The following is a 23,476-nucleotide window of genomic DNA, read 5'->3' on the forward strand; positions in this document are numbered from 1 at the left end:
CTTTGACATTGCTCTTACCAACACATTTTTAGATATATCTATCTCCTCAGGCAAGTGAAACAAAAAATAAACAAATGGTACCATATCAAACAACAACAAAAAAAACTGCACAGTGAAGGAAACCATCAACAAAATGATAAAATGATAAATAACCTACCCTATGGAAGAAGATATTCACAAATGATACATTGACATAGGGCCAATATCCAAAATACATAAATAACTCATGCAACACCAAAAAAAAACCCAAAATAAAAAAACCTACAAACAATCCAATTTAAAAATAGGCAGAGCATGTCAACAGACATTTCTCTTAAGAACACACACAGGTGGCCAATAGACATATGAAAAAATGCTCAACATCACTAATTGTCAGAGAAATGCAAATTAAAACCACAATGAAATATAACTTCCCACTTGTTAGAGTGGCTATTATCATAAGTCAACAAATAAGTGCTGATAAGGATGTGGAGAAAAGGGGTTCCTTGTACACTGTTGGTGAAATTGTAAATTAGTGTAGCCACTAAGGAAAGCTGGTTAAAGATCCCTCAAAAAACTAAAAACAGAGTTGCCATATGACCCAGCAATTTCTCTCTGGGTATTTATCTGAAGACAACAAAAACACTAAATAATATATGCACCCCTATGTTCATTGTAGCATTACTAGTAAGAGCCAAGATATGAAAGCAATAACTGATACCTATTAAAAAAAGATATGAAAGCAAACTAAGTGTCCACCATTAGATCAATAGATGAATGGATAAAGAAAGTGGTGCAATGGAATATTATGCAGCAATTAAAAAGAATGGAATCTTGACATTGCAGAAACATGGATGGACCTAGAGGGTATTATGCTTGTGAAGTCAGACAGAGAATGACAAATACCATATTATCTCACCTATATGTGGAGTCTAATAAAAACAAATAAGTAAGTAAACAAAACAGAAACAGACCCATAGATATAGAGTACAAGCTGATGATTGTCAAAGAGAAGGGGATGGGAGGATGTAATAAAAACATGAAATAAAATAGAAAATATGAAAGTGTACTATGAATGTAGTAATATGAATTATATTGTGAACATATTTATATAAAGTATAACATAAAGATGTATATTTGTATGTATATGTTCAATCACCTTGGAAAATATATTATTTATTATGGAAGTAAAATTTGAAAAACAATGTCTGAATGGTGCTCTAGAAGCTAAAAAGTTTATAATTGTCATCAAAACTTTTAATTGCCTCCTTTAAGTGCTAAGGGAGCTGAGCTTAAGCCATTATAAATTAATCAAATAAAAAATGTTCTTATTTCCTTACCTTTCCTTAACTCTCCTTGGTAGTGATTTATTCTTATTTGCTAGATCTATATGGTATCTCTCCTTCCTTCTGAAAATAAGTTGTGATTACATAATAGTAATTCATGTGTAAAAGACATTGAAAGAGTTTCACTCCACAGGACAGATCACCAACCCATGTCCTCAGCATGCCAGGCTGCTCCTACAATATCCAGACAGCTCAGGAGGCACTGAACCACATTCATTCCACTCAAGAAGATATATTTAAGGAAGTTGCTAATGAAAAATATGTGAAATAAAAATGAAATCTGATCCTAAAAAGATATTTTCAAAAACCTACCTGAGTGGTAAGATCAAAGCCATTATAAATACCAGTTATTTAGGGACAAGAAAACAAGAGCACTTATTCTTAAAAATAGCAAAAATTACAGTACCAAGAGTAGAAAATGAAATCCTAGTGGCTTTAAAATAGGGGCAGAAAAACTTGTCTGAATAACAAGAAAAGCAAGATGTTACAGCTATCCAAAATATCTCCCTCTGCATTGCCTTCCTACATTACTTTCCACTCACTTATTATATAAAATATTTTGTACTTATTTTATATCATTTTCTTAGGTCTATTCTTTCAAAATATGTCATAGGTGAGCAGGGTGACAAGCAGGATAAAAAACTTTAAACAACTTATCTAAGTAGAAATATAATCACAGCTTTTTTTACTTACAGATTACAACCAATGGGTTAAAACTGAAAACTCTTAAGGACCTAATACATAGGAGAGAATATGGAAAATATAAATTAACCACTAAAAATGACATCCATGCTTTGTGCAATATGTCAGCCAATAGGGAGATTCTCATTTCTCCTGAATTTTATATCAATGGGGATACTTAAAGAGGTATTTAATATTTTGCTAAAATTTTTATTTCTGCAAGATTTCGCTTTTGCAATAACTAGGTGTTGTACTTTAAAAAAAAACGAATTCAAAGCATTAGAAGTTAAAATGCAGACATTAAATTGTAAGTGTTTGAATTAAAAAAAGATTTCATAACATGGCAACTTCTCTGCATTCCAGGAGAATAATCTTTTACGTAGTTCTGTCAAAGTTTACTGAAAACTTCGCAGAGGAGAGGGTTTGGTCAGGCACCTTCCACAGAGAAGTGCTGGGCCAATCAGGGCGTAACACTGCAAAGGCACATCCTCTAAAGAAGAAGAGGAGCTTCGAGCAGGGTTAGACGCAGCACCTCAGTGATTCTACCTGCTACTGCTCGTCTTTGTTATGTTTAGTAAAACTGGGTATTCCCTACAACTCTTTGAACCTCTGGAATTCCAAACCTTGACTTAGCAAAACTGACTGCTCTTTTATATCATTGGCCTTATTCCTGTGATTAAATATCCTGACTTAAGGTTCAGCTCTATGTTTCTGACCCAAACCTGGTAACCTGACCTTGATTCCCGATCAAGAACTTGATCCTAATCATCAGGATTGCACTCCATCACCTCCACATGTGTGAAGGCAAGCATGAAGTCTCAGCATCATAGCCACTGTCTGAATGACAATGACTGCTTCATAACCCAAGATGACTTAAAGGAGGAAAATAAATATAACAAAGATAACATCAAGGCTCTGGCAAAGAAAAATCAATTTCGGAAAGAAAAGGTACAGATCCAGGAAAAACACAAGCAAACAAAAGAAAATATTTTGAGAATTAGTTTACATATAAATGTTGACAGAAGAATTTAATCATAGAATACATGGAAGCGAGAAGGCCAATTGTACAAGTTTTCCTCTATTTGAAATGGAATGAAAACAAGTTTGTCTTTGTAGTAGTGGATAGATTTCCTCAGCTGAAGTAAATGTCCTGCCTGACTGGAGGGGAGGAAAAACCCTCTCAATTAGGAATACTTCAACCTCAATCGACCCTAATCAGGTGACTAGTAGTTAAATGACGCTAAAATCAAATGCAAACTAGTTAAAGATGGATGTCTGAATAATGATCTAAAATTACCTTCAAGCAGGTGCACCCACTTTTTTACGTTTCGTGGGTGTTTGAAAGCAAATACTCATCTTCTCTATCACCTTGTTTTATTTTCTTTGTATCAATTACATTATTTAAGTATGGTATATATGATTTATTTACATGCTCAGTCTGTCTTCTCCTACTAGAACATTAACTCCATGAGGGCTGGACTTAATTTCTCTTGTTCATCACTGTGTTCCTAGTGCCTACAGCAGTGCCTGGCATATGTAGTAGGCTTTCAGTACATTTCTCAGACGAATGAATTAATGGATGTGCCACTTTGGCTCCATTTTCATGAAATTAGAAACAAATATATATTCAAGACGACCAACAACGGTATTTTATGACATATCAAATGATTTCTCTAATGACTGAATTTGGTAAGAGGGAACAAGTCAATCATAAGAGAATTCATAAATCATTTGACAAGAAATAAAAACAGGTATTTTTTCCTCACCCAGCTCTATGGAAAATATTAATACATATGACACTTAAAATACCAATTAACATCTAAACATTCCTGAATCTCTCTTTTACATCTGAAGTTATTTTGGTTTCCAATCTTGTTTTGTTTCCACTTTGAAGAAAAGAGAAATATTCTTGAAGAAAATACCAATTGATTAATACTATCTAACTTAGTGAAGCTCTGGCCTCCAAATATATAGATTTTTCTTAGCAGTCTTTTCTCCTCTGTCAGTAGAGATACCTGAAATCTGGTATCTGATTCCTTAGTAGAGGAAAAGATGAAATACTTCAAAACAGGAAAAATGAAGCTCTTAAAAACCGACCAGAAAGCTGCAGACAGCTATAGATTCCCACGTTTGCTCTAACGTCATTTTTCACCTTGTTTTTTTCTGGCATACAGGGAGGGGGTGAAAAATGGGGGAGTATATACATCTATCAGTTACCACTCTACCAGGAAAGAAAGAAAACTTTCCATGTAGTCTGNCTGAAATCTGAAAAATACCTGATTTCAGATACCTGATACCTGAAATCCTTAGTAGAGGAAAAGGTGAAATACTTCAAAACAGGAAAAATGAAGCTCTTAAAAACCGACCAGAAAGCTGCAGACAGCTATAGATTCCCACGTTTGCTCTAACGTCATTTTTCACCTTGTTTTTTTCTGGCATACAGGGAGGGGGTGAAAAATGGGGGAGTATATACATCTATCAGTTACCACTCTACCAGGAAAGAAAGAAAACTTTCCATGTAGTCTTATGGACAACAGAGGGGCATACAAATGAGAATACAATATTTCTAATTTGATAATACTCAACATAATCAAATTAGTATTTTAAGTGACTACTAAATTATAAAATATAGCTGACGAGATTTTATAGTCCTTTAACAGTGGACTCTCTAATATTAGAAGGCAATCACAACGGCAATTTGAAATTATTATAACATTTTAGCAAATCAGAATTAAAAGTCACAATAATTACTAACATTTATTGACAGCTTACTATGTGCCAAACACTGTTGTCCACAACTCATACAAGTTATCATTAATTCCTCACATGGAACGTTACTATCTCTATGTTATAGATAAGAAAATGGAGACAGATGTTAAGACCTTGCCCAGGAGCATAGGGATAGTAAGAAGTGGACCCGGGATTTAACCCTCAGCAATTTTACACACTGAAGCTTACGGTAATATATCCACTCCAGATGCGCCTTACCAAAAAGTGGTGTATGCAGGGCAACAGCACGATATCTGTCAGAGTGAAGTACAGGCCTTCTGCAAACACATGCTCCAGAGGCGGCAGGTCGGAGGCCTTGGCTTTTCGGACGTGAGAAGGCTCTCTGTTGGGAGTGGCTGGTTCTTCCTGTACTGTGAGCTTTGAGAGTGCCACTTGCAGTTCCAGGCTCCTGCATGAAGAGTCCAAACCTTCAGGTGTTTCCTGTCCACGGACCTTGCTCTTTATTTTTTCCTGAGCAAGGGAAGGCCCCACTCTGGCGGCCTTCTGTTGCTTCAGCTTCTGCCGGCGGAGTTTGTCATCGTTATGCACTCTAACAGGCTCGCTAAGCTTTTTCTCCAGCTGTAGTATTTCTGCAGGGATGGTTGGATGCTGGTCAAAAGATTCTTTGAGAAAGTTCTCAATAGCTAAAGGGATGGTGATTTCACATAGCCTGGTCCACTGACTAACCTACAAAACAGAACAAGAAATGAAATCATTCTTTGCTTTCAATACAGCTTGAAAAGAGAGAACTTTCAACTGGGAGAATTGGTCTTGAGCTAAACCATCCCCGGGCTAGGCTTTTATGCTATGTCAGGACATATTTACGATGCTTCAGAAGTGATGACATCAAATCCTGGAGGTGTAGCATTCCTGTATCTGGAATGCATGCTATCCACCTGTGTCTTCTTACTGAATAAAATCTTACTTTCCAAAGCCTTAAAAGTACAAGCCCCCGCAGCCCCCAAATAAGATAGGTTTCCAAAGCATTGATACTTAAGCTCCTGTTCATATATAAAAGTTCCCTTTAAAAATCTTCGATGTGATTAAAATAAAATATAACAAAGAAGTCATTCTCTAAAATATCTCCAAACCTCATATATTAAAACTTAAATTCTTATTTTTCAATACTGCATTGAAATATTGGCCTACATGATGGGCTACTTTATATTTCACTGGTTACTATAGGTTTTTTTAAGGAAACAAAGTCCTAGTTTCCAGCAGAAAGTTAAAATGTTTAAGTGAATGTGTTATTGCTCTATGGCTTTAAATAACAGAAAAGACACGTTATACTTACTTCAGCACAGGCTTTCAAGCAAGTCTTTTTAAAACCCAGCAGTTCCAAAATCTCTTTCTTTGAGAGGTCTGCTTCGCATGATTTCTGGATTATGTGTCTCAGCACAACAGCAAGTCCTGCTCTACAGAAGTTGTCCGGCGTCTCCACAACTGCAGGTAAACGGCAATTCTGGACTATCGGTGGGAGTTCTTTTCTTGAAATAATCTGTATTTCAACATCTTGGGACAACACACTAAGTAGTGTAACATCCGTACTTTCTCTGGTGAGAACGAAGCAAACTTTAAAGATTTTGCAGTCGCAGTATAATAATAAAAATAAAGTGACAGATGTATGAAGTGGAAAAATGCATCCTTCTACTTGGTGAGAAAAGTCTAGGTATAGACATTCTTCCATAAGACTTTTCTTAATGCCTTTCATGTTCTTCTTTCATTGGATTATCTGAAGCATAAATTGAAGTGGTTATAGGCCTTAGACTGTAAGAATTTAGAAGCTAAAAGATGAATATTTTAAAAGAACACTCTACAAATCAGCAGGGATTTGTGACAGGTAAGATTCAACATGAATTTGTTCCTAGACTGAACAAACGGCTTCCAAAAGAAAGATCTGCCCTCCGCGCTATTAATGAGGCTTAGGGGTGATTTTACACCCATGCCTTTAAAATGAGCAACTCAGTGTGGTGATTGCTGGGGGCAGAGGGGTACAAGGGGACTAAAGAGTAATGCAAAAAATACAATAAAGATTAAATAAAAATAAAATAAAATGAGCAACTCGGGTGCTTTGCAGTAGAGCCCTCCCCATCAAGTACTTTGAGGTGTCATTACAGGAGAGAACAAGAAAGAAATAGGATGGGAAATAAGAAACCATCAAGAAGACTGAGCAGTGTCTTGGGCTAATAGCCCCGAGAAGCTCTGACATAGCTGGTCCTCTCACTCTGTTTCTGACTTATAACCCCGCAACGTAATCATCAGGGGTGATATATTTACTCCCTCATGAGACATGGATTTTCCTAACGTAAGTGGGTTTTCATATATGATCATCTTATAGCTTGCTGAAAAACAAGAGAAAAATAATTGACATTTTCCCATAACTTGTTATTGATAACTGAGATATCTCAAAGCAAACATATCCAAAATCAAGTTCCGTATTCTCTCGCACCCTTAAATCTGCTCCTCACGTATATTTCCCATCTCAGTCAATAGAACACCATTCTTAGAGGTGCTCAGGCCAAACGCCTGGAGAGCCATTGTTAATTATTCCTTTCTTTCACCTCCATAACCAGTCAATTAAAAAGTTATTTTGGTTCTACCTACAATATAGATCTAGAATCTGATTTCCAAACATCCTCACTGCTCCCGCTGTGACCCAAAGCACCATCACCTCTTCTTCAGGTCATAGTGTTCACCTCCTGACATTGCTTCCCAACCTACAGCCCTCCAGTCGTGTCTCAGCGCGGCCACCAGAGTGATCCTGTCAAAACTGAAGAGTATGCCACTTCTCTGCTCAGACCCTCCAATGTCTTCCCATCCCACTCAGAAAAAGGCAAAGTTCCGACAAAGATCTGCGAAGATTCTTCGATCTAATCCTCTTTTTCTGTCTCTGGGTTCATTTCAGCTCTCTTCCAGCCAAAGTGCCTTGTTACTCCCCTAAGATAGTAGGGATATTCCCCCTCAGGGCCTTCCAGTGCCAGGAACATGCCCTCATCTCCTTCAGGCACTTAGTGAAATGTCAACTCTGAGGTGTTCTGGGCTATTACATTTAAATCTTCTTTATAGCACTCATCACTGTTGTAATATGCTATATACTTATTTTGTCTATCCAAACTAAAATGTTCCATGACCAGAAATTTCGTTTTGCTCACTACTATGCCAGAACAGTCTCTGCTATATATAGATATCAAGAAGTATTTGTTGAATGGATGTATAAATGAATATAAACACTTATTTTAAAGATGTAAACATATGCAATTTTGAGGTCAAATTATTGATAGTATCTTCAAGTTACAGTCCTTAAGATCTTTGTCAATTATAACTTCTTGTTTGATTTTCACATTTCCTGGGTCTAAAATTCCCCATGTTCTTATTCATAAATCACAATTCAGAAATTGACACTAGATGGCACTCTTTAAAAGCATTCACCATGGAAACATGTAGTAATAGAAGACGGTATTATTAGAAGAAAAACTATTTTAAAAGCCCTTAAAATATACATGCAACTCTTTCTTTTAAGTACATGTGAAATATTAGTGGACCCTAAACTTTAAGAAAACTTGAACATAATAAATTTCCTTTAATAGTCTAAATTCCTTAGGTTTTTTTTTAATCAAAAGCAAATAGTCAAATATTCTTTAAGCTTTTTGGTCCTCAACTTTTCTATTAAAGAATTAATGATCTATTATAACAAAGGTATGTAGTTAGTAAGATACAATCTTAGAAAACCTCTTGATAATGTAAATTATCATTACTGTTTTATATTTCTTTTATTCAAACCCAGCAGACACACACCATAGTTTGTTGCTCCTTTAAGAGATCACCTATCTGAATTTTTTAGTTTTCTGTAATGATCATCACCATGAATGTTTACAAATGTATTAAATGAATGGAACATTTTTTGCCTGTTGTAGTCTAAAAAAATAAGACTATCTACAGGAAAACTATTTCATGTGATTTAAAAGCAGCTTTTTAACCCATGGAAACCATTTTTCCCCGAGCTTAAGTGCCTTTTTTTTAAACCTAGAACCGACTTAAAATTTTATATTTATATATATATATAGGCCCACAGGCAAAATAAACCAACATTTTCTAGGAAACTGACAGTCTCTCTGAGGGGCTTGCCCCTGTCAGCCTGTTGCTGACTGATTTACCAATCCCCGCGAGTCCTTCTGACAGTGGAATGCTGGAGAAGATCCGGAAGTGCCCCAAGAACCAGATTTAAAACATGATCAGCTTCATTTGCCCAGCAGTGTGGGAAACAGTAATTGTGAGACTGGTCCTAACACTTAAAAGAAAAAAAATAATAAACACACACACACACAGACCTGAAAACAGTATCATATTGTGTTAAAGCTATTCATTTAGAAAATGTAGAAATACTTTTTAAAGTTAAGGTGCATGTATATTTGTCACATTCTAAGGCACATAAGAACCTTGAGAATAGGCTTTTATATATTATATAAACTATTCTCTCCAGCAGCACTTATTATTGCTAAATGTCAATGAGATAGAGTAGCAATAACCTGCCCAGAAGGATATCTAAAAATTAATGAGATGCCTGGGGGAAAAATGCAAAGTACTGTTGATTAACAAAAAAATTTGTTCCAAGATAGATGTTGATGGTTTTTTTTTTCCCTAAAAGATTTAAAATGTTACTTAATGATCTTGAAGTTAAAAAAAAAACAACAAAAAAAAACCCTACTCTCCCTGGGCAATTTCTCCTCACAAAGTACAGATGTAATTTCTAAAATAAATGTTAAGTCTTAACAAACTTATAAAAATTTGATATGTTTTTGGCTTGCAGTGTGTCTTTAATGTTGCAACAGATCAGAACACAGTTTTTGCTTGAAGTTTTCAAATGTAATAGGCAAAGAAACCCTCCTTTTCCTTCTCCATTTCTGCCTAGAGAATTCCTTTGTTCATTAATGTATGTCATGAGCTTTAAAGAGGTAGGCCCTGCAGACTCATCTCCGGGGTCTCCAGAGCTCCGGGGACACCGCCCCTGTTCCTCCGTATTACATTCCTGACAGCACAGAAGGAGTGTCACTTGCTCCTTCTCAGCTTTGACGTGTGCCACCCAGAAACAAAATAAGACAGCAGCACACAAAAACCCAAACTTCGGGAGCGAACGGAGCTGACAGGGTGGGCATCCCTTCGCTGGGCATGTCGGTTTGCTTGGGAATGTTGCAAAGGGAATAAAGAGGTAAGAAGAAAATATTTAAGCTTTGGTCTCATTACTTGGAAATCTTCCAAGGGAGTTTAAACAACCAAAGAAGTCACAGTTTTAATATCTTAGCCATTTCAATGTATTTTTGCATTCTCATTCTAATTAATATATATAGATGTTGATAAATTGAAGCATTTCTTATATAAAAAGGGAAACGCATTTTATAGATGTTTTCTTATATAAAATCCACATGCAGACACACACACACAGAGGGAGAAAATGCAATAAACATACTGAAAATAAGCATATTTCTCCAGAAGCTGAAAAATAAGTTGGAAAGTTTTGTGCTCAAAATTTAAGTCTTGATCTATGGCAACTAAATATAACTTATTTATTTGTTCTCAAATAAGAAAATATCACTGTGCCTGGAATTTGACAGGATCTTAATATGTTAAGTGAACAAATAATAAAATCCTAAATAATATTATGTGCATTTTATTTTCCACCTCCATGTGCTGAGGACCGAGAACTTTCAGACATTACTTCTAATCTTCACAATCCTTAAAAGTACATTTTATTTCTAGTACATGAATGAGAACCATACATAAATCCCCCCCACCCCACAAAGCAAGTGAATCTATAAAGGGATCTTATTTGAAAGCATTCAGGAATTGTTATTTTTCTAATATAAATAGCACTATTTTATAAATTTATAATTTCATAAATTGAAGCATGTTGGAATTTGATTGCAACAGCAATGTCAGGTTCTTACAAATAGTGTCAAACAACAGAGTGTTTTATCTCCCTGTATAATCTCTATGTGGAACATGCTATATGGAAAACTGGGCTGGACTCAAAGGGAGGAGTGAAAACTGGTGGAAGAAATAGCAATAACTTAAGGAATGAAAAATGATGCCATCTCACTGACAGAAATTAGCAATGATTTGAACCAACTTTTAAAAATATATATTTTATTTATTTTTAGAGAGAGAGGGAGAAAGAGAGGGAAACATGGTTGCCTCTCACACTCCCCCAACTGAGGGCCTGGCCTGCAACCCAGGCATGTGCCCTGACTGGGAATCGAACCGACAATCTTTTGGTTCCCAGGCCAGCACTCTTATCTACTAAATCCCACCAGGGAGGGCTGAACTGACTTCTGATGAATGTGAAAGTAGTGCCAAAGCAGAAGGACTGCATTTAAACACTAAGAGGACAAACACCATTACTACAGAATAAATATACAACTTTAATAAAGGTAACAAAGACTGTAATTGTTAAAGATTTTTGCTTATCTTGGTTCAATCAATAATTCAAAGAAGACTGCAGCCAAGAAACCAAGAGAATGCTGAGATGGGAAGGGCAACTATAGAAGAACTAGGGAAAGATCTCCAAAAGCAAAGATGTGTCATTAGAGACCAAGGTTCATATCATCCACACCCTATTATTCCATTACTACCTATGGATATGAAAGTTGAACGGTGAAGAAGGCTAAGGGGAAAAAAATGCATCCACTTGAACTACGGTGTTGAGGGAAAGCTCTAAGAATACCCTGGACCACCAGGAAGATAAATAAGTGGATCTTAGAGCAAATTAACCCTGAAATACAGCTACAGGCAAAAATGACAAAACTGAAGCTGCTCTACTTCAGGCACATAAGGTAGGATTCCTTAGAAAATACACTAATGATAGAGAAAAATAGAAGGCAGCAGGAAAAGAGGAAGACCAAATATGAGATGGATGAATTCCATAGAAGAAACCATAGGTACGAGTCTCCAGCTGAGCAGAGCTATTGAGGACAGGACAGTGGGGACATCACTCATTCACAGGGCCAGCAGGAGTCAGAGCCGACTCGAAGGATTATTACGTATGCAACAACTTTACCATCGTAAAAATCATTAGAAATTATGTTATCTTAAGCAATCACTGGGGGAGAAAAAAACCCTGTTCTAAAGGCAGGGTTACTTAACCATTCTTAGCACTGGATTTGATAATGTCTTCTTCATTGTCTTTATCGGATCCTCCTCAAACCACTTAAGGACCCTTGGCTCAATGCTTTGCTCTATTCTCAATCTACATTCACTCCTTTGAGCACTGGCTTTCAAATGCCACACACGAAGAAATACATTTTATAATGCAACTTATTATAGACCGAATAAAACTGAAACAAAAGAATTATGGAGAAATATCCCACTACATGGGAGATATAGGGTATTTTTTCACTCTGTGCTTCTTTTTCCACTTTTTTTTTTAGTGTTGGTTAGCACTCACTAAACTGATTTTAAGACCTGTTAATGAGCCAACAACTCACAATAACAGCCCTGTTCTCCAGTGCCAGAGGTTTAAATAGCATTTACGACTCCTATATTTCTCACTTATATCCTTTCTCCTGAACATCTGACTCCTGTATCCTGTTTGACATCTCAACTTAGGCATTTTTCTAAACCTGCTCCTCTTACTTTAGTAGTCCAGGCCTCTTGGTAAAAAAAAAGCACACCACCACTCACCTAGATGTCTGGACCTGTAACTCTGAAGTCTCACTCATCTCCTCTCAGTCTCTCTCACAACCTACTATTTCTACCTTTGAAATATGTGCTGAATCCAACTTCTTAGCACCTCCATCACTATCATCTTAGTATCAGTCATCATTAGCTCTTACAAAGACCAGTGCAAAAGCCATTCTTAACTATTTCCTCTAGTCTCCACACAAACAGTGAGTACTCCGATAGTCAGGATAATCCTTCAAAGCATAAATCAGATCATGTTCCATGCTCAGAACTGTCCAACGGCTCCCCAGCACACTTAGACTAAAATCTAAATGTCCTAACAGTCTGTATAGGGCCCACTGTGACCCCAGCTTTCCTTTTTTTCTTGACCTCATCTCCTTCCCTTCCATCCTCTTGTTCACTCATCTCCAGCTTGCTCTCTTTGCTGTTCTTGGAAGATGCCAGGAATATGCACACTTGAGATTTTTTTGTACCTGCTGTTTCCTCTACTTAGAATGCTCTTCTTCAAGATATGCACATCATTTGCTCCTTAATTCAGCTGAGGCCTCAGGATATTAACTCAGAGCAGCCTCTCCTGACAACCTCAATTCCCACCATTCACTAGCCCCTTATCCTCGTCTATTTTACTTCATGAGTATAGCACTTATTACCTCACAGTGCATCTCCAATGCTTAAATTAACCATAGTAAAAACTTAGTTCAAAAAATAAATGAATGAATGTACATAAATGAGTATCGGTAATTACTGTAATGAGTACTATTGAGAACTTTAGTCTTAGCATGGCACAAACCCCATTCTTCTTAACACTATTCTTTCTCTCCCAAAAGAATACATCTATTTTAAGAGCCATCTATTTATTAAAGAACTAAGATCACCTCTGTGAGCTGAACTAGAAGAATGAATAACTAGAATTCATCCAAACATGTAAGTAAAACACAGAGGTTTTTATGTATGTTGATTTTCAGGCAAGAGAACCAGGAATATAACCAGATTCTTTATATGTACTGACTTAGGAAGTCAAATATTTATATACCAATAACTTTAAAATAATGAATAAGAGTCTAAACTCTGGAGCTAGCCAGATTCAAATCCTGGTCTTGATATTCAGAAGCAATATAAAACTTTTCTGTGCCTTAGTTTCCTCATTTATAAAATGGGGACAGTAGTAACAATAATTACCACACAGTGTGCTGTAAAAATAGAACAATGTTTATTATATTAATAAGTCCCTAAATATTGGCTATTACTTTTATAACTTTTCCCCAAAATTGCTCATTCATTGACACTATTAAAATATATAATTGTTTATGGGCAAGCCCTAAGTTATGCTATTTCCAAACTTCTCAGGGAAGGTAAGAGGTTCATGCTGAATTGAAAAGGTACTGCCCCAAATATTGAAAAAAATATTCTCTTAGGCTGAAAGCCTGGTCACAAAATGGTAGAATATAAATGTGATACCCTAAGTTTGCATGTATATAAACTACTTATATTGTACAAAATAAATAGGTCATCACAATTTATAAGCATGAAAAAATTGCAAACTCATTTTTCTTAGATTACAACTTAAATTTAAACCCCTTAAGTTCCTTACTACATCAAACACTCAATGTTATGGAGTTAGCTTGTGCTTTATACATTTCACAAAGTAACACTACTTGGTTGCAAATCTCACCCTATTTTATTACAGTAATATAGATTTTTTTTTAAAAAAGCTTGCCCCTACAGAATTAGGTAGCAGCTAATTACCTTAAATATTAAAGATTAACAAAAAAAAGAAAAAACAGCTATTTCAGTGCTCATCATATTTTGTAATGTGGAAATGCATATCGTTAAGTTCTAGAAAACAAAATCTACAATTAGCTGCTTTCTTAGTTGGGCAAGAAGTGAAAAAAAATGTTTAAAAGTATAAAAGCTCAGTGTAATCTTAATCATAAAGGAAATGTGCCATCTTCTTGAATATCAGGGAATCATTTGTTGCCAAAGATTCATAATGCTTGTAGCTAAGCCAGACCTCATAATTAATAGAGATTTCACAGCATGAAATGCTAACATGTTCAAAACATCAGCAAGCCTGAAATAAAATTACTGAGTCCCTACAACAAATAATACTTGTGTTGGTGTGATCTCGGTGGTTTAAATCTTTGCATTGCGAGTACTAACCATAACAGAATCTAGGAGGCTCCTTTGACAACTTAAGATAAGAACAACATATACTGGAGAACTGTGTGTATACCACAGATGTTTTAGTTGACTGGCAGCAGAATCTGTTAAATTTCAAGGTCTGCTAAATTGTTGCTGTTAGAAAAGCCATTGGCTACTCAGTATTTATTATTATTTCAAATCGCAGATGATACAAAAGCTACAAAGTTAAACACACTTAAAAAAAAAAAACTTGATGGGTCCACCACTGCTGAAATTTGAGCTTTGTTTAAAGCAGGCAAACAATTACAAGTGTTAAATAAAAGAATTGATAAAGTGATTCTCAAATCTGACTTTTTCACTTATTTTTGAAGTGAGACCTATTAAAATGCTGCCTTCAGGTATAACTCAAACACAATTTCCAATGACATGCTTAAGGCAATCCTGAGTAGTGTATATTCCCCACCGGGCGGTTAAAAAAATAAAACAACTCGCATAGATAGCTTCATGGTTTATTAAACATGACAGCAAATCACTCCGTTGTATTTATAACAGACCATTTATTTTATAATATTTAAATGATCATGTTTACAGGTTTAAAATTGTAACATTAGTTCTTGCCAGCTTTTGTTTTTTCCTCCTTTAAACACCTTCTATAGATAAGCTTAGAAAAAAGTAGCAGCCTACCTTCTTTATTAACAATTTAGCACGAGATATATTAAATGCTGGCATTTCCTTGACACTCAAGAACTTACGACAGGAATGAGATCTTGGCAGGGCAAATAAGAGGAAAGCCCTGGCTGAGTGGCTCAGTTGGTTGGAGCTTTGTACAGTACACCAGAAGGTTGCCAGTCCATTCCGGGTCAGAGCACGTGCCTCCGTTGCAGTAGGTCCCGGGTCTGAGCGCCTCCACGAGACAACCTATTCTACCTCTCACATTGACGTTTCTCTCTTACGTCCAATGTTTCTCCCTCTCTCCTTCTCCCCTACTTTCTTTCTAAAATCAATAAACATATCCTCATGTGAACATTTTTTAAAAATCACCTAATCCCCAAACCAGGTAGAGAGATGGCATGGGAAGTACGTGTATTAATTAGCAAACGTTTCTGAAGTCAAAGCAACTTTCATGCAAGTTAAACGCAAACTTTCTACAGAAGTTTAAAACCGAAGTGAAGAAGCGAATGGCCCAAAATGAAACAAGCAAGCCCTATGGAGCAATTGTTAAGCAGTATGCTCAGAAGAGGTGGAGTGGAAAACTAAGTGTCAAAGAAGAAAAAGTTAGAGCGTGAAGCAAGAGGTCTGAAAATTAGCAGCAAAGGGCAAACGACCCCCGCTGACTCCTGCAACTAGAAGCTGCTCCATCCACACCCCCCCCCGCCCCCTCAAGTAGTAGAGGAAGCCCGGAGCCCTCCACCCGCACCCTCGGATGCTATGGGCAATGAGGGCCAGAGAGAGAGAGATCAGGACACTAACTCATGTCCTTGACCTTTCCTTGCATCGTCAGCCCTGTTATCCCCAGATGCAAAGAGTAGGTAGACATTGGCGGTGGGCAGCCACTGAGTCGGCGGCAGCCTGAGCGCCCTCTTTACCTGGTCGCAGGGGCGCGGCCAGGAGGGAGGGTCGTGAACGTGTCAGCGACACGGGCCGCCTGCGCCTTCCCGCCCCGCCCCGCCCCGCCCGAGCTGGGATTCCGAGGCCGCTTCTGGATTCTCCGCGAGCAGAGCACTCGCTGCCAGAAAGGATGCGTGACAAACAACAGACAGCGTGTCTGGGCAACCGCAGCGCCTGCCGTCATTCATAATCCGGCGGACCGGAAAAAGAGGTCACGTCACTTCCTACCGTGTAACAACGAAAACGTCCCCCAGACTGTGCTGCGGCAACTTTTGTTCCCGGCTCTCAGAGGCCGTGGTACCGGGACCAGTTCGGAAGGGGCTACCGGGAAAGAACGGAGTAGCGGGGCGGAGCGGTGAGTTGTGACGAGCGACCCCCCTCCCTGCCGCCGCTGGGAGGCTCGAGACCTCCACGAGGGGTGAGGTGGGAGAGTAGTTCCGTGAACGAGTTTAGTTTCCCCGCTTCTTGTGAAGAAACCTGACTTAAGGGCGGTCGCGTGTCCCAGGCTGACCGCTCTCCTTTTTCAATGAGGGCTCGACTTCCTCCGCGGGTGTTGTGGGATCAGGCACGCGGGCGGAGGGTACGGTCCCAAGGGCTAAGTCCTGGAAACACTGTCTCGGACCCTCCTCACAAGGTTTCGGCGACTTTTCTATACAGCTTGCTGTTTCCGTGTCTTAATCTCCTTTCGGGCTCCCTTTCAGCGACCTTCCCTCGTGCTAGGCCTTTGGTATGCTATGCTTTGAGAAAAAGATAGACATTCCTTTGAGTGACTGCTGTCGCTTTTCAGGTTCTCTGTCACTTGGTTGGTTTGGAATCGGGGTGGGGGTGGGGCTGCTGCCTCTTTAGACGGGTCCCTACGATATCAATATAACCCAGGACCAGAGACTCAGTGGAGGAATGAAAAGGGCAATATCTTCGCAAGGGTGCTTCTTAGAAAGGGTTGCACGATCTTGCAAAGACATAAAGGGCAAAATTTTCTAGAGCCGTTATGAGATGGCAATCCTAATGTTTCACTATGCTTGAATAAGGTCAGTTTCCGTCCGGTCGTGTACGAGCAGATGGAAAAACTTAGGACTTTTTTTTTTAAGATTGGCATATAGGGTTGGGAACGAGATCTAGGGGAAAGCATATATTTATATATGCAGACCCACCCTAGATCGTAGATCTAAACCGAAGATCACTGAACCCTTAATAAGTCTTACTTAAGCAAAAACCGCTTCATTCAATGCACACTTTTGAATGCTTGTTAAGTTCCAAGCACTAGGTACAGTATATAACCGTGAATTTAAAAAAAAAAAAAGTCCCAGCTCTCATGGAGTTTACAGTCTAGTGGATTAATGAATTTAAGCCTGATGAAGGACTGGGAAGAGAGTATTGCAGATAGCAATATTATACAAGTACCCCGTTGTGTAAAAGGTGTTTTTGTTTCACTTTCGCTTTTTTTGATGTTTAGGGGTTTTTTTTTGGGGGGGGGTGATAGTAGGTTTGAGTTTCCTTTTTTAAAATATTTTATTTATGTATTTTTAGAGAGAGGGGAAGGGAGGAAAACAGAGAGGAAGAGAAACATCAATCAGTTGCCTCTTGCATGCCCCCAGCCGCTGAGCTGGTCAGCAACCCAGGCATGTACTCTTACTGAGAATTGAACTGGTGACCTTTTGGTCTGTGCTCGGGACACTGAACCACACCAGCCAGGGCTAATTTCATTCTTCTTAAATGAAATCATTCTTCTTAAGAATTTTCTTAAGAAAGAATCAGGGCTAATTTCATTCTTCTTAAACCACAAGTGGTTTATCCTAGAAAACATTCCTTGTGCACTTGAAAAGTATATATTCTGCTACTTTGGGGCAAAATGCTCTGAAGATATCAGTTAAATCCATTTGAGGCCATTTAAGGCCACTGTCTCTTTGTTGATTTTTCTGTCTGGAAGATCTATCCATTGAAGTCACTGTGGTGTTAAAATCCCCAACTATGACTGTAATTCTGTCTCTCCCTTTATTTTTATCAAGATTTGCTTCACTTATATAGGTACTCCTATGTTGGGTGTGTAAATGTGTACAAGGGTTATATCCTCTTGTTGGACTGTCCCCTTTATCATTATGTACTGTCCTTCTTTGTCTCTTACTATAGCTTTGGTTTTAAACTCTATTTTGTCAGATATAAATAAGTATTGGTGACCCAGCTTTTTTTTCCCTTTCCATTTGCATGAAATATCTTTTTCATCCCTTTACTTTTTGTCTGTGTATCTTTAGATCTGAGGTGGGTTTCTTGGAGGCAGCATATATGTGGGTCGTGTTTTCTTATCCATTCAGGTATTACATGTCTTTGGGCTGTAGCATTTAAGCCATTTACATTTAAGGTAATTATTGATAGGTGTGTATGTAGTGCCATTTTATTGTTAGACTATTTTCCTCTGTTCTTTTTTTCTTCCTATTCTTAAAGCAAGCCCTTTAAAATTTGTTGCAATACTGGTATGGCGCTAACAAACAAATTCCTTTAGCTTTTTCTTGTCTGGGAAGCTCCTTATTTCTCCTTTGATTTTAAATGATACTCTAGCTGGATAAAGTAGCATTGGTTGTAGGTCCTTGCTTTTTATCACCTATTTCACGCCACTCCTTTCTGCCCTGAATTGTTTCCTTTGAGAAATTAGATGATTGTCTAATTAGAGCTCCCTTGTAGGTAAATACCTGCTTTTCTGCTGCAGCTTTTAAGATTCTCTCTTTGTCTTTAAGCCTTGTTATTTTAATTTGGATGTGTCTCTGTACAGGCCTGTTTGGGCCTAACTTGCTTGGGACTGCCTGAGCTTCCTGGATTTGTGTGTCTTTTCCTTCACCAGATTANAGCTGGGTAAAGTAGCATTGGTTGTAGGTCCTTGCTTTTTATCACCTATTTCACGCCACTCCTTTCTGCCCTGAATTGTCTCCTTTGAGAAATTAGATGATTGTCTAATTAGAGCTCCCTTGTAGGTAAATACCTGCTTTTCTGCTGCAGCTTTTAAGATTCTCTCTTTGTCTTTAAGCCTTGTTATTTTAATTTGGATGTGTCTCTGTACAGGCCTGTTTGGGCCTAACTTGCTTGGGACTGCCTGAGCTTCCTGGATTTGTGTGTCTTTTCCTTCACCAGATTAGGGAAGTTCAGTCATTATTTCTTCAAATAGGTTCTTGATCCCTCGCTCACTTTCTTCTCCTGGTATTCCTGTGATGCGAATGTTGTTATGCTTCATGCTGTCCAAAATGTTTCTTAAGGTCTCATGTTTTAAAATTCCTTTTTCCTTTTGCTGCTGTGCTTTGGTATTTTTTTCTACCTTGTCTTCCAAATCAATGATTTTGTCATCTACTTTACTGATCCTCTAACCTACTGTTTATTCCGTCCAGCCTATTATTTATTTCAGAGATTGCATTCTTTATTTCTGATTGGCCCTTTTTATAGTTTTTATGCCTTTTTTCATGCTGTTGAGTATTCTTATAGTGATTACTTTAAACTATCTGATAAATTGCTTGCCTCCATTTTATCTAATTCTTCTGGAGAACTCTCTTGTTCTTTCATTTTGGGGTCTGTTTCTTTGTCTTCCCATTTTGGCTGCTGTGTATTTGTTTCTGTGTGTTAGGTACATCTGCAAAGGCTCTGGTGCATACCTGTGTTAGACACTGCCTATGATTGGCCTGGGCAGCCTGCTTGTAGCTATCAGCAATCAACAACGTGTAACTCCCTCTGCTTGGCCTGTTGTGTGCAGAAAGAATCAGGCTGCCCACCAAGGCAGGCTTTTACCGACACTCAGCCCAGGGGAGGGTCAGCTAAAGTCTCAGAGACCTGCCTTACTTGTTAAACTTAATCAATGATATAGCCTCAAGCTGTACTCATCAGCCAGGCTTAATCTCCACATGATGGGGCTGTTCCTTTTGGAGGGGAGCTGGCACTTGGAGGGGAGTTGTCTGCCTGGAAAGATGGCTCCTGCATTACAGGGAGTGACTTGCAGAGTCATCTGCCTAGATATTGATAGTTGAAAACATGATATATAAGTGTGGACATAAGTAGGTTTATAGTTGTGGGTCCAGGAAACACAGAGTTAATGGAGCTCCTGTAATAATCATAACCTGCTTGTCTTTTTCCATACAAACAAGTATAAACTTACTTTTGCCCCCTCCTGTATATAAGATTACCAAGGAAAAAATTGGTACAAGAACTAATGAAAATGGGCAAGGAGAGATACTTGGGCAGTAGGAAGAACAACAGGGATGAGAAGATGAGCCAGACAATGACTAGTCAGAAATAGAAGAGGAAAACCAGAAAAGCTGAATAGAAAAGAAATGAAGGAGGAGAAAGTTTTTGAAAATGGGAGTAAAAAACATGTGTTAACATGGCCAGCATTTACTGAGTACCTACCATCTGCCAGGCACTCTGCTAGACTTGTGGTAAGACCAGTCTAGTGCTGACCCTCATGGGATTTACATTCCAGTGACAATGACAAGCACTGTTTACATAATTAACAGTGTGGTAACTATTACAAATAACTACAGGATGTTTTGGGACCAGTAAGAATATGTGCAGGAAATGAGACTTGAAGAATGAATAAGATGGGGGATGGGTCACTGGACTGAAGTGCTGGGGTAGAAAAGATAGGTTGAAAGACTTGAAATAAGTTGTGTGGCGACCTCAGAGAGAGTGGGACTAGCTTGAGGTGCTGGGTATCATATAATGGGCATGTACTCGGTGCCAGGTACTGTCATGATTGCTTGCATGTCCAGATCATTTAGGGCATTGGAGACCTTGTTAAGAATCTTGTTCTTTAACCTTTGGACAGTGAGAAGTTTAAGGAGCATTTTAAGCAAATGAGTGATATGAGAAGATTTTGGGGGGGACAAGAGTGGTTGTGGGGAGACTGAATAAGTTACTGCTGTGGGCCTTATAAGGAGGATGGTAGTTCAGTCTAGGGGTGGTAGTGATGAGGATTGAAAAAGGTGGATGAATTTAAGATGTTTGGTGATTGAATGGGGGTGGAGAGTTGAAGAAGTAGGTTTCTGGCTGGAGCATGGTAGGTATCAGCTGAGAAAGGAGTATTAGAGGAAGAACTGGCTGGGAAACAAATCAAGAGCTTACGAGTGGCTCTGTTAGTTATGTTGAGTAGGAGGTACCAGTGACATATCCAACTTGAGCTGGCAATTAAATTTTGAAGAGACACATGGGCTGGAGAGATAAATTTATAATCTCTGGCAAAGGGTGTAGATCAAGTGGTCTAAAGCAGTATTCTCAAACTTTAGAGTGGATCGGAACATATGGAAGGTTTAATACAGATTTCTGGGCCCAAGTCCTAGAATTCAGTGGGTCCAGTGGTGGAGACCAAGGGTTTACATTTCTAACAGGTTCCTAGGTACTGCCTGTGCTGCTTGTCCAGGGGGTACATTTTGAAAAGGTTTCGAATGAGAAGAAGAGATCCAGAACCCAACCTTGAAGAACTTATTTTTGTGTAAGTGCAACAGGAGGAAGCTACCAAGACGACTGAAAAAAAGGAGGAGGAAAAAACAGTGTTTATTATATTTATTGGACTTAGGCTCTGAATACTTTGGTGAGAGCATTTTCATGGAATGCTGGGACAAAGGCCAAATTGCCAAATTGCACAAAATGCAGCATAAGTAGAAGAAATAAAGAGAAAGAGTATAAAATGTAGTCAACTTTCTTAGTATGTTTTGCCCTGAAATGAAGAAGATAGAAGAGGCCTGACTATATTTAAATGTTAATGAAATGACGGCAGTATAAGGAAGGAGATTGTGAGGGTGGGGGTGAAAAGACAGTAAATACAGAATCCACAGCTCAAGATTCCAGAGGGGTAAGAAAGAGATAGATCCAGGTACATGTGGCATTACATGGAGAGCCACCTCCTTATTTATGAGTTGGGAAATAGGAAAGGATGGTTGCAGGTAAGTTTGTAGATAAGGTAGCAGGAAATTGATTGATTTCATCTTTGACAGCATCTATTTTCTCCTTGAATTAGGTGAGGCCATCTACTGAGACAAGCAGTTTCAAAGAAAAGGGAGAAATATAACTGATCTTTCCAGGAAGTGGGAAAGTGAGTTGACTGGAGAAGTGTGATAGGATTGCTAAATTGTACCGAGTACCTAGCTGATACTGTTAACTCAGAAGATACAGAGTGAGTGTTTTATTCTCAACTGCATTTAGAGTAGGGATGTCAAACTCATTTTCACCAGGGGCCACGTCAGTCTCCCAGTTGCCTTCAAAGGGCCAAATGTAATCTTAGGACTGTATAAATGTAACTAACTACTCCTTAACCACGGGCATGGAGCTCAGCACTGCTGCAGGTAGACACAAGGTGCGGGACCGGATAAAACAAGGTTGGAGGGCGCGATTCAGCTTGCAGGCCTTGTGTGTGCCACCTGTCACTCAGAGTTTGGAGGCAGGCAGGGAGAAGGTATTAATGATAGGCTGTAAAGTGTGTGACGCTGTAGGGCTATGGGACATGGGTGCTTAGAGTACTAGAAAGGTCTGTGAAAGGCTGAACCATGGAATGTAAGCCGGGTAGTAAATAAATGGTATACTACAAATAAATCAAAAAGGAAAAAAAGGGATGGAAAAAAAAGAACATTGTTCACTAGAGGAAATTTCTGTTACTGTATGTATTTGCCATAGACAGTTTCTAGTATGAGCTAAGAATTTACTCCCATCCACTCCGCTTCTACCACTTTGCTAGGTTATTGGCATTTTTTAAGTGATAAATATTAATTTTTTGATTGATTGATTTAAGAGAAAGGAAGGCAGGGAGAAAGAGATTGAATCCACAATCTTGGTGTATCAGGACAGTGTTCTAACTGAGCTGCCTGGCTAGTGTGTAATTATTAATTCTATGGCTTTTTAAAAAGCAATACATAAATTTTAATTAAACCAATGTTGCATTAAATTTACTTTAGTTATCTATCTCTATCTTTACATACGCTCCCCACCCAACCTTGTTTTCTGAAATTCTAATCTACAATGAGAATGATATGGTTCTTTTATAGTCAATTTTTATCATAAGGTTTTAGAAGGGAATTGTACAGAAGTAATATGGTGGGTGTAACTCCAGAAAAAATATTTTTGGAGATAATAAAGGAGATAAATTGACAGAGTTATACCACAGTTGCTGACCTCTTTAGGACTTAAGTAAAAAGAAAATAAATTTCTTTCACTACATGTTCATTTGCCAGTAACAAACAAGAGAAGTAATAGAAACCAGGAAAGGCAAGAAAATGGGGAGGATAGTTCCCAACATGCTTTCCTCCCCGATCTCA

The 23,476-nt window shown here is 38.2% G+C and overlaps 2 protein-coding genes across 4 annotated transcripts in view; one reads left to right on the forward strand and one right to left on the reverse strand.

Moving 5' to 3' along the window:
• GSTCD (glutathione S-transferase C-terminal domain containing) overlaps positions 1–16,398 on the reverse strand; it is a 152,977-nt gene extending 136,579 nt beyond the window's left edge. For all 3 annotated transcript variants that reach the window (XM_037031851.1, XM_037031852.1, XM_037031850.1), the window contains exons 1-3: positions 16,178–16,398; positions 6,070–6,507; positions 4,995–5,462 (exon numbers count right to left, since the gene is read on the reverse strand). In XM_037031851.1, the coding sequence (XP_036887746.1) occupies positions 4,995–5,462; positions 6,070–6,486 (885 nt within the window). In that variant the 5' untranslated portion in view covers positions 6,487–6,507; positions 16,178–16,398. The remainder of the gene's footprint in view (positions 1–4,994; positions 5,463–6,069; positions 6,508–16,177) is intronic.
• A 65-nt stretch (positions 16,399–16,463) lies between these two features.
• The window catches only part of INTS12 (integrator complex subunit 12), a 29,241-nt gene continuing 22,228 nt past the window's right edge, over positions 16,464–23,476 (forward strand). Inside the window, exon 1 of the mRNA XM_037031853.1 lies at positions 16,464–16,554. The gene's annotated coding sequence lies outside the window, so the exon portion shown is untranslated. The remainder of the gene's footprint in view (positions 16,555–23,476) is intronic.

Source organism: Sturnira hondurensis, unplaced genomic scaffold (genome assembly GCF_014824575.4).
Source record: "Sturnira hondurensis isolate 20B ecotype Veracruz unplaced genomic scaffold, ASM1482457v3 Scaffold0021214, whole genome shotgun sequence".
Lineage (NCBI taxonomy): Eukaryota > Metazoa > Chordata > Mammalia > Chiroptera > Phyllostomidae > Sturnira > Sturnira hondurensis.